This window comes from Thermobia domestica, chromosome 2 (genome assembly GCF_964235325.1).
Source record: "Thermobia domestica chromosome 2, izTheDome1.hap1.1, whole genome shotgun sequence".
Lineage (NCBI taxonomy): Eukaryota > Metazoa > Arthropoda > Insecta > Zygentoma > Lepismatidae > Thermobia > Thermobia domestica.
The window spans coordinates 18644213-18656815 of record NC_137455.1 but is presented as its reverse complement, the minus strand read 5'-3'; the positions used below and the strand labels follow the sequence as shown (position 1 = coordinate 18656815).

The 12603-nt window shown below is 35.1% G+C and overlaps 1 protein-coding gene across 1 annotated transcript in view; it reads left to right on the top strand.

Moving 5' to 3' along the window:
- The window catches only part of Cep89 (Centrosomal protein 89kDa), a 53516-nt gene extending 41209 nt beyond the window's left edge, over window positions 1–12307 (top strand). The window contains exon 11 of the mRNA XM_081739649.1: window positions 11769–12307. Within this exon, the coding sequence (XP_081595775.1) occupies window positions 11769–11883 (115 nt within the window). The 3' untranslated portion in view covers window positions 11884–12307. The remainder of the gene's footprint in view (window positions 1–11768) is intronic.
- The last annotated feature ends 296 nt before the right edge of the window (window positions 12308–12603 follow it).

Sequence of the window (12603 nt, the reverse complement as noted above, 5' to 3'; positions counted from 1 at the left end):
AAAGGTACGAAAGTACAATGAGACTGTTTAAAAATAACCAGGAGAATATAACCATTGAACCACGCTCGAACCGGTTGTCTATAATCCACAATGGCCTTGTGTGTGCGGTAGACAGCATGATTTATGAAAATAGATTATTCATAGTTTCCACGCTATCAGTGCTTTTACCACAAATGTCACGTTCAGTTCTTTCGACAGTCGCATCTGAAAGGATAGACTTCGAGAAACTGTAATTTTGCTGATTTCTCAGATGCTTACTGAAGAACTTAAAGCGGATAGAAGTTCCAATGTTTTGGCATTTTTGACCCAAAACCATGAGGAAGATGATGAATTGTTAAGCCACATCGTCAGAGGGGACGAGACATGAGTGTTCCATGTGAACCTTAAGTCTAAGCAGTACACGTTGAAGTGGAGACACGCCATCTCCAACGGAAGTAAAATTCAAACATGATTGTGTCAGACCTTCTGAATTCATAGGTTTATGTAAACGTGTTTGGGACACATACGATGCTTTGCTTAATGACTTCATACCGCAAGGGACAACAGTCAACGCTGTTGGCTATTGCGAAACTTGACAGAAACTTCGCCATGGGACTTCTACTATCTGTGGGAGTTCTGCTGCTTTACAACAACGCAAAGCCCTATATTGCTGATGCAAGTTCTTAATGCATCTTTTGGATGGCAGCGATTGGATAACCACCATACAATCCATACTTGGCACTGACAGACTACCACGTCTTCTCATGTGAAGTTTTCTCGCCGAGATGAGTGTCATTACCGACTAAGAACTGAAAACAAGAGTCTGGAAATGGTTATTTTCTCAGACTGCGGACTTGTAAGGGGAGGAGGGGGTAAAAGAATTTATCTCACTCTGTGACAAATGTTTGAATACCAACTTTCAACTTCGTGAGAAACTTCATTGGCTACATGGTTAGCGTACGCGCTTTGCTCATGGGAGACCCATATTCGATTTCCGCTGAAAGCTCGTTGGTTCGTGTAGAATATGGGAACAGGGCATTATATGATTAAAAATAAGACACAAGCTGTTACGGTAATTAAGAGATATAGATGAAAATAAAGTTAAATTATGATGGAAGTTAGAATATAATAGGAGTCAGATTATATTGAGAGTCAGAGTATAATAATATAGATTGATGTGGAATACGAGTAATGTACTTGTGGAGTACGATTAATATAGATAGCTGTATTATAGAAGGCACAGATTAAGTGGGTATCTTTGTAGATTTTAGTTACCTAACAGTTCGAATCCCACTTTAAGCTGTAGGTCCACGTTTTATATAGTCTCAGTGCTGAAAGAGACACTAAATTCCATCCAACCAACCAATTGTGTACAGAAGTAGTTGAAGGCATGTAGGATCTGCGTGTGAGAAAGGAACCTGAAATGTTTAGTTGTTCTTGTTTTATTGCAAAACTGTCCTTACTTTTAAAATGTCCCTCGTGAATAATATTTGTATTTGTTTTTACGTAAATATCTAGCATTAACAAAAGTGCTTGTGCTGTGCATAAATTTTCTCCTAAAAAGTATGCATATAAGGACAAAGAAGGTACCTTAGGCTTGCACTGTCAAAATAAAGGGGGGGATAACCGGTGAGCAATGCAAAAATAGTTCCTTGTTACTAACAAGAAACATCAGCTTAGTGATCCCAGCTGATTTCGATAGAATTTGGCAGGTAGATACTACACATGAAATAAACAAATACGTGTTATTATTATTATTTTCTGCGGAAAAACTGTTCTTGAGGACAAAAGCTCTCACCTGAAAACTTATTACTCGACGTCAAAAGCGTAGGAAAAGTTGACCGAAACAAATGAAATTGCGCATAGAGATATAAGGCGTAAAATAAGGAAATATTTGACAAAATAAGGAAAGGGAATATGAAACACGTATTCCCTTATTGTATATTTAATATTACCTTGTGCTATTTCGTTTGCTTCGGATTATTTGTTTAAGCGCACTTGGCGTCGATTTTCAAACCTTTCGACGGGAGCTTTTACCCCGAAGAACCATTTTTTGGCAGGAAATAAAAAAAAAAAAAAAAAACACGTATTCGCTTAGTTTATATATAGTATCTCTCAACGCAGTTTCATTACAATCGTGTACGTACTTTACTAATAATTTTGAACTACCTTCATTAGTAATTTTGACATTTCATGGTAATAAGTTTGGAGGAGAGACTACTCCACCCAAACGCTTTTTTGAATGAAAATATGAAACACGTATTCCCTTATTTTACGATACTGTGCGCAATTTCATTCGCTTCTGTCTACTTTTTCCAGCACTTTAGGCGGGGGCTTTTGCTCCTCAAGAACTTTTTTTTTTTTTTTTTTTTTTTTTTTCAGAGAATAAATAACACGTATTCGTTTATTTCATGTATAGTATCTATCAGCCAAGTATTATCGAAATCGGCTTGGACCACTAAGTTGATGTTCCTTGTAAGTTTACGACAACGCTTCACTGCATGGCTCATTGATCACTGCGTATCAGGTCTATTCTAAATTTATGTATGTTTCACTGAAACCACACACTAGCACCTCCAAAGTAAGTCACAAGTAGTAACAAAAGTTCACACTGCATTTGGCAACACTGAACTTCACTAGCAGAAGCTATTCCTAGGAAGGACCAAAAGAACTAGATCAAAAGTGTTGAGTATAAAAGTGCTTAAATAGTGATAATTTCTCCATTCAAGTCATTCAGAATAATGTTCTGCTTTGTTATACAGGATGTGCCCAAAATTCAGGACCGCCTAAATATTTGAGAAACTGTAAATGCAGTCGATCCAAAGTCAATTGGAATCAATGTTGGTGGGAGGGGAAACATTATGGCGTGGTTAAGGTTGTCGTCCGCCATCGTGTTGGCCGCCATATGTGAATCAACTTGTTTATTTTAAACGACAACATGGTCGTGTGTGACATATTAAATAACATCTTCGTTCGAAGAAAAATCCGACAGTAAAGTTATTTTTCCAAAATCTGGAAGAGTTTTGAAGTTGTGAATGGATTTAGGATAGTTTTATATATATATATATATATATATAGATCTTGTAGACTGAAATTTTGTTATGTGTGGAGTATTGTGTGGACGGAAACTGATTGTCTTGATCGAGGTAAATCAACATTTCCCGTTGCCCTATATTTGCGGATTAATTTTCATACAGTACTGCCTGTCACTGGCTTGCAATTAGGATGTCGCTCATAAAAGACGGCTGCTTTATTGCTGAATTTCGTCCTCTAGCCAAAGCAATAATTTCGATTCTTTCCTCTCGTGTTAGCATCCTGTCCTACCTACAAGGAAAAAAAAAAATAAAATAAAGAGACAGTCAGTTTCCGTCCATACAATGTTCCACACATAACAAAATTTAAGTCTACAAAATAACATAGCGTATCCTAAATCCATTCATAACTTCAAAACCGTTGCAGATTTTGGAAAAATAACTTTACTGTCGGATTTCTCTTTGAAGAAAATGTTGTTTAATATGTCACATGACCATGTTGCCACTTAAAATAAACAAGTTGATTCCAATATGGCGGTCACCAAGATGTAGTCCAGAATCTGACTATGGTTCTGTAGGAAAGTTTGAGTATGGAGAATTTTTCTTCAGAAATCGTTAGTTGGTGTCTTACTAATTATTTTTTACTTGGGTGGACATCCGACATCTAGTTTGTTTTCCGGGTATGACGTCATCAAATATGGCGGCTACTTATTCATAAAAATGTTAATATCTAGGTTAATATTGGACTGGTTAACATGTAATTTTGTGTTTTTTTTTTCTTCGAAGATTGCTTAGCAGAGGTCCTAGTACTATCTTTTTACTAAGGTGAACACCCGATATTTCTCTGGGATGACGTCATCCAAGATGGCGGCTACTTAATCACAAAAATGTTCATATTTCGACTAATATTGGACTGATGACATGCAATTTCGCTCTTTTCTCAAGATTTGCTTAACAGGGGTCCTAGTAAGTATTTTTCTTACTAAAGTAAACATCCGACACATTTTTCTGGGATGACGTCATCTAAGATGGCGGCTGTTCAATTACAAAAATATTCATACTTCTGGTAATATTTTACTGAAATTAACACAGAATTTCGTTATAATTTTTCATTCCTGTTAAACAAATGTTCTTGTAACTAGTTTCAATTTAGGTGGTCATCCGACAAATTCTCCACATACTATATTATCCAAGATGGCGTCTATTCAATTACAGAATTCATTATATCGTTGGTAATATTTGACTAATCAACATAAAATTTCGTTAGTATGTTGTAATTACTATTGGCGAAGCAAATACCTCTAAAGTCGCAATTCACTTTAATTCTAGCATAGCTCCAATTGAGCTAAATATACATTATTTAAATAGTACTTAAAATATATTAAACTATTTATATAAACAGAGACATTCACAGCAACGCATATATCCGTTCCTATTATTAGTATCGAGAACTAAAAATCCAACTAATTTTCTGATCCAGTAAACTATGCGCGCTATCAAATCCTTTTAGCTGAAATATGTTGTAAGACAATAACTAATTGCTAAGGGATAATAAATTTATAAACAACTGCGTTCATTCTGATTTTATAAATATTATTAACAACATAATGTCAATACCCTTCCCTAAAAACTAATCTGTTTACAAATATGAGGTGCATCAGAAGTTTTAAATTATACTATATGAAAAACGGAATGTAATATACTACAATGAAATCACCACCAGCTTTTTAAGATCTTACCTTAAAAGGATTTTTACAAATTGAATGCGACTCCGTTACACTTGCAAAAAGGAGCAACATGTTTCCTTATTTTTCTTACAAATGCATGGGGATTTTGTATATGTCAAACAAGTAAGTACATGCCCCAATTAACTCATTAGGATACTGCTCTAAGTTTTGTTTTGACCTCAAACAATCCTCTGTCACTTCGAAACCAAAATCACACGGTTCTAAGTGAACAATTGTGTCATCAATACAGTGTCGCTAAAGGTATGTGTAAAAGAGCTTAATAAGTGTCCCTTAATATTCCTGCTTGTAGATGGCAAGCCGTCAATGTCTGATGATACTGACAAACCCTGAATTCATCTGTAGATTGCAATGGGATCGTTTCTTCGGTATCTGTATTAAGTATTCTTCTACTGCAAGTTTAAGGCCTTTTTCTACATCATCCCAATCAGACATCACTACAGAATTTTCCAAATATATGTTCGATGCAGAATGAACAGCAGCTTTCTTCGTCCTGAACTTACTAGTGTAAGACTATGACAGAGCATGGATAGCTGAAAGCAATTTGCACAGGTTCCATTTTTCGGTAAAAGGTACGAACAGGCAAAAGTCGAATGAAATCAACAATTCCATTGTGTAACCACATTTCTTGTAAACCAATTCGATGTAGAGTAGGCCAGTGAAACAATGCTAATACCATTATGTCAGTGTCATCACTAATGGGAACAATTTTGGTGAACCCATACTGGGATACATGCTTAGAATGAATCATCATTCTAAAGTCAGCTTCCTCTACTAATAATCAATTTATTTGTGGATGATAACTTGCATTCCATTTTTAAAGATGTACAGTTGAATGTTATCACCAGCGAAGGCACTAAAGTGTAGTTGGTAGCACATGGCACTTCAACCACAAACGCCATCAATATTTTTGCAATTAACTCTAAAATAGCAGTTTGTTCCTTGAAGATCCTCAAAAACTAGTAAGTTATACGGCCAATGGAATGCCTTCGGAGATGGAAGCTATATGTATAACAGAAACACTATTTTGCCTTCGCATTCTCTCGTGTTCTTTTGGTGATGGTTTATGGTGCTATCAAACACATAATTGACCCTTCACATTTCTTCTTGATGCTCAGAATATACGTAAAGTAAAAAGAAGTTACTTAACCAAAAATTTTCTTGGCAGTTTTCACCAGGTAGAATTCGTAACATCTACAGAGTAACAAGTTCTTCGATCCATTTGGAACAGAAGATCGTTATTGGTGATAGTGATAGACGTTTTTAGATCTTTCAATAACGCTTTTTTTGTGGCTTCCTCGTAAACCCTTCTTCATCGAGGAGTAGAGAATTATTTAAAAGCACAAGTGAAATTACGTGAACGAGTAAAATCATTATCTTGTAATTAAAAAGTGGCTTTTAGAAACTCGGCTCTTGGACACTCATTCGTAAACCCGATTATGCAATTTTTTGATTCCAAATAACACGCAAATGGTGTCGCTTAGAAGTCTCTCCTTAAGGACTGTGGTGACGTGCTCGTTTTCTTGAGGATTTCCAAACATTTTCCTTTCCATTTGATAAAGAAGTAGTTCCCATTGTCTCACTTCTTAATGATTTCTTCTCCCTTTCAGGCTGTAAAAGTGTCTTTTTATGAGTATAATGTTTATAACGTGTTATTCAGATTATGGTAAAATATTGTTTTCACATTTATAGAGCACAAACGTTTAGCAACAATGTTAATTCGCATTTCGGCAGCCGCCCCTAAAATTTTCTCTGCCATTTCCAGTAATTAATACACAATGGTCACTAACATTGCGTATGATGCGTGAATTTTTACTATATTGGAACTCTCGACAAGTTTGTGACATTCATATTTTATTTCAAAAGCCCGAGGGAAAAGGAAAAAGAAACTTATAATTTCAATTAGGACACTTGAAGTATTTTCCAGATTTACACTTGAAATTGCCATAGATACGAAAGAATAAATGTAGTGTAGCAGCCGCCTTATTTGATGACGTCATGCCTGGAAAATGTGTTGAATGTCCAGCTAAATTAAAAGTACTTACTACGTCACCTGCTAAGCTTTCCTTTGAACAACCAAACAAGCTTTCATGTTGATTAGTCAAATATTACCAGTGATATGAAGATTTCTGTGATTGAATAGACGCCATTTTGGATGATGTTACATGTGGAAAATTTGTCGGATGACCACCTAAATTGAAACTAGTTGCAAGAACATTTATATTAACAGGAGTGAAAAATTATAACGAAATTCTGTGTTAACTTCAGTAAAATATTAGCAGAAGTATGAATATTTTTGTAATTGAGCAGCCGCCATCTTGGATGACGTCATCCCAGAGAAATATGTCGGATGTTCACTTTAGTAAGAAAAATACTTACTAGGACCCCTGTTAAGCAAATCTTGAGAAAAGAACGAAATTGCATGTCATCAGTCCAATATTAGTCGAAATATGAACATTTTTGTGATTAAGTAGCCGCCATCTTGGATTACGTCATCCCAGAGAAATATCGGGTGTTCATCTTAGTAAAAAGATACGTACTAGTGCCTCAGCTAAGCAATCTTCAAAGAAAAAAACACAAAATAACATGTTAATCAGTCCAATACTAGCCTAGATATGAACATTTTTGTGATTAAGTAGCCGCCATATTTGATAACGTCATATCCGGAAAACGTACAACGTACCAGATGTCGGATGTCCACCCAAGTAAAAAATAATTAGTAAGATACCTACTAACGATTTCTGAAGAAAAATTCTCCACAGAACCATAGCTAAATCCAGGACTAGATGGTGGACGACAACCTTAACCACGTCATAATGTTCCCACTCTCACCAACATTGATCCCAATTGACTTTGGATCGACTGCATGTACAGTTTCTCAAATATTTAGCCCGGTCCAGACTTTTGGTCACATCCTGTATTATGTGCGACGTATTAATTTTCTTTAAGATACTTATATATTAATGTATTTACCTTCGTACATTTTTTTTTTTTTTCACTTAATATTTCAGTAATTATTTGCCTGTTAGTTTTTTCAAGTGGCATGGATTCGAAGAAACTCAGAACCTGTACTATGATTACGTTCCTGTTCGTTTTCCAAAACTCCTTGTCCTGTTCCTGAGTTTTGATTCTTCTGTGTACACTAACAAGATTTTCACTAGACTTGTGTAACGTGTCTGTAAAAATTTACCACAAATTATATTGAGATAGTACCAAAAAGCAATAAAATATTGAGATTTCGAGCAGAAGAATCCACTATTTACAACTTTCTTTTGGTACTACCCATGTTGTTTCAATGTTGCCAAATCCTAACTCTGTCTAATTCATTTTAAGGCATAGGAAAGAAAATCCCTGAAAATGTAAATGCGTTAAATTTGAATTCCTGAACATTTATTTAATTTTGAAACTTATCGTATTTGTTATAATGTTAACAATATTATTCCATTGCTTATCTGATATACTAATATCTTGATTTTATCCGGATCTTTGATTCTAACAAAATATGACTTATATACAACCTCTTTCACTTTGTGAAAACGTTTTGTGAAATATTTCCACCTTGTTTATGGAATGTTCACTTTCCATTAGATGCTTTGGTAAACCTGACACAGCAAGATCTTGTTTCTTTGAATCTCTTAAGTTTTCTTAAATTCTTGTTGCTATATTCCTTTTAGTCAAGCCTATGTAGGGAAGTTTACATTGGCATGTTACCGAGTACTTAATGTTACTACATTAAGTACTTTTTTTAAATTTTAAGGAGGATTTTAGTGTTACTCTGAATCAATATTTTTTTCACTGTTTCCTGCGTTCTGTTCCACGAAAGTTTAGTGGAAATATTTATAAGATGTTTTCGCAAATGGAAAGAATTTCGTATGAAACATATTTTGTTAGAACCAACGATCCAGATTAAAACCAAGATAATGGTATATTAGATAAACAGTGAGATAATATAATTAACTACGATAAGTTACATAGTTTAAGTGCGTTCAGGAGTTCAAATTTAATACATCAACATTTTCAGGACATTTTTCCTTACATTAAAAAGAATTAGATGGACTTAGGAATTGGTAACAGTGACACAGCATTAATGCAACCAACAAGTAAGTTATAAATATTGGGTCAATCCATATGAAGTGATCCAGTGAAGGTTGCTTGACCATTTTTATTCTTTTTATATACTATTCTATATACCAAACAAAAAAATCATTGAATCACCCCATATGGATTACCCCTGTTGGATGTTTTTGGTTAAATATTTATTGCTTTTACATACAATTTGAGCTAAGTTTTTACAGACATATTACATAAGTGTGGTGAAAAGACTCGTTAATGTGCATGGAAGAACTGCAACAGAGATAGCACAAGGAGTTTTCGGGATATAGCAAGAATGTAATCACAATAGAGATTCTCAACTTCTTTGAATCTACGTTCCTTGAAAAAGTAACAGCTAAAGATTTATTGAACTATTGGGAGACAAACGTGCGAAGGCAAATACGTATTTAATTTTACTCTGTTATATATTGATATGTGAAGTATTTATTTTCAACGATAAGCTATTTCCGCAAAGAAAACTGTTAGAAACCATCGCAAATTGTAAGATTTTGTTCTTTTTCTGCCAACTAGTAGCATCAAAAAACCAACTATAGCGGCTTCTTTTTCTGCCATCTAGTGGCAATTATAACCAACTGTAACGTCTTTTCCTGCCATCTCAGGCAGCTATAACCAACTATTAACAGCTTTCTCTGCCACCAGTAGCAACTATAACCAATTACAACTGCCTGTGTTCTGCCAACTACTGGCAACTATAACCAACTGTAACGGCATCTGTTTCTGCCTCCTGGCAGTAACTATAACCAACTACAGCGGTAACACGAGAACATTACAAGTTGTAAATCACTATCATGAAAAGACAAACAACGTTAGATGCCAACTGTTAGTTAATGGTATGTTTTGGTACATATAAAGTACATAAATAAATAAGTTTCATACACGAAAATAAAAATCTTGCGTTATTATTGGCAACGAAATACACAATTTTTGACAGTACAAACTTAAGTTTGTTTCGGATTTTCTCGAAAACCAGACATGACCATTTACCGTCATCCATATTAAGTTCATCTATCTTTAAAGTTGCAGGGAAGGATTCAAGCCTTAAGAACAACAGGACAGAATTTGTCAGGAAAAAGGGAAGAAATTTCGTAACTCTTGACCCTACTACAGACTCTTCACGATTTTTTTCATTCATTGAAAGCTTTTCTATACTGTGTAGGATTCCCACCATTGGAAAGCAGTTTATTGCGGAAAAACAGAAGAAGAATTTAAAATGTAGCTTGCAACTAATATGTGCAAAGATTCACAAGATCATTGATTTATGATAAAGACATTTTGTGGGAAAGAATTTTCTGTTTACTGTACTACGTCACAGATTTATTGTCAAATTCTGGAAAATATTGACTGTATTTAATACTTATGAAACGGAAATAATTCTTGTCTATTATGAAGAGGTTACTAAATCATTGAAAGAAAGTTTCCGTATGTGAGAATGCCAGTAAAAGAGGTTCTCAATTTTTGAGGGTAGCTGTATTTCCGCCCGTACAAGCGAGTGACGTCAAGAGCAGTATCGTGAAGCGTGAGTTATTTGGTGGATGAGCTGAAGAAGTGTAAAGGTGTCAGTTGCGAGCTTTCAAGATGGAATGGGGCAAGTATGAAAATCGTGTAGCCGTGATGGCGTTGCACAAGGTAAGCAAATCACCAGGGGAGATTTTCAAAACTTTCCAGAAGCTGCAAATTAGTTAAAAATTCGCTTACCTCACTATCCAGTGCTTGGTTGTGACTGTAACTGTGAAAAATGGCCCTCAGCAAGGAAGACTACGCACAGTGCAAACTCCGGAACTTTTAAAAGTAGTGGCGGCGTGTATCCGACGAAATCCAGTTAGAAAAGAATCAGTTATGGCTTCTGAGCTAAAGATGTCGAAAATGTCTGTTTCACATGTTAAGCAGTGACCCGGGACTCTATGCTTACAAACAACGCAAAGGACATCTCCTGACAAATGAACTGAAGCGACAGAGGCTCCTAAAAACAAAGGGCTTATTTAAGCGTTACGCAGCAGATGGACGCCGTCGAATCCTTTTCAATGATGAAAAGATTTTTCAGTATTGAGGAGACTTCCAATATCCAAAGTTACAATATATGTCACATCCTCATGAGAAGCTGGTGAAAAGACTCCAAGCATCCAGAGGGGTCAACATCCTGCCTCATTCACGGTATGGTGAGGGCACAATGGAGCTACGTTTCTGTGAAGAGTGGGTCAAAACATCAGCGAAATTGTACCAGGAGACAGTGCGTGAGAAACTGGTCAAGAATCTCACCAACATCCTCTTCCATGAACAGAACTAGAGCTTCCAGCACACAAGACACAGGCAATCCAGCAGTAGCTGGAGGCAAATGTTCTGGACTTCATTTCCAGTTCAGATTGGCCTTCTGCAAGTCCGGACCTAAACTCTTTGGATTACAAATTTGATCCAAGCTTCAAGAGATGACTTGCAAAAAAATGTATCCCAATATCGAAAGTTTAAACCTCTCTCTTCGGAAGGCAGCTGCAGATTTTCCAGTTGATGCGTTGCGTAATGCAATTCATGAGTAGTCACAAAGACATAAGGACTGTATGCATCCTAATTGTGGCCCATTTTGAACAATTATTTGTGATTTCAGTTCATAATGCATCCTTTTAACTTATGTTATTAAGATATTAAAATATCTTTAACCATTTTGTGTCAAATGTACTTAAAACTTTGGGACAGTATTTATGGTAAGACTAGGTATATTTTTGCTCAGACAAAGAAAAATGCCCGTGGTCTAGATAAGTTCGTTAACGGAAGTATCACTGTAGTAAGCTTTCGTTGTATGGTATATATAACGATATCTTTTGTGTCTGGTATTGTTTATATTCTGGCATTTCCTTTTTTTGACTTTAATATTTATTCCAATTAAAATGTTTCTTCTGTTTCGCAGCAAGGCACAAGAAGAATTAGAAGCAATCTGGCGATCGGCAGCATTAGAAAGCCAAAGAATAGACGATACTCTGAGACAATCTGGCATAGTTCCAGAAAGAGACAATCACTCATAAATTATATTCTATTATAAGAATAAATGAGGAAGACTCAGTTCTGAAAGAGGTGTCATTTTAAGTATATGTTTTTAAATTTTTAAGGAGAGTATCGCTTTGCCGCAGACGCTTTCAGGAAGCAGATAATTTTAACATGAAAAAAATATTATCACTGCCATAATATTTAATAATCAAATGATTACAAGTGACGAAAAGTAAGCATATTCGGGATTTTTTTTAAAGTTATTAATAGTGAAACAAATAACAATAAGAAGATTATACAGTGGTGCCTCGATTTAGATTGTAATTTGTTGCAGAAAATTATTAACAACATGAAAATCTCGAATCAAATTTTTTATGATGTAAAGTAATGGAGGTCTCATTAATTCGGTTGACACACCAAAATGTTAATATAAAATTAGCTAATATTACACATAAAACACACACGTATATATATATATATATATATATATATATATATATATATATATATATATATATATATATAGGATCAAGTGATACAAGCTCGCTTCAGTTATAATAATTAAAAACAAATGATCGTGTACTGACTGTACCTTTATTATCTTTATTCTTAAAAAATCGAGATGACCCACTCTGGCACTTAACCCGAAGCGTATACGGAAAAGGAGTCTTAATTTAAAATTATAGGCGTAGGGAAATTGCTAATAAGTTATGCGCGTTAGTGGTCTAATATCGTAAATATTTGTCATTGTTTGTATT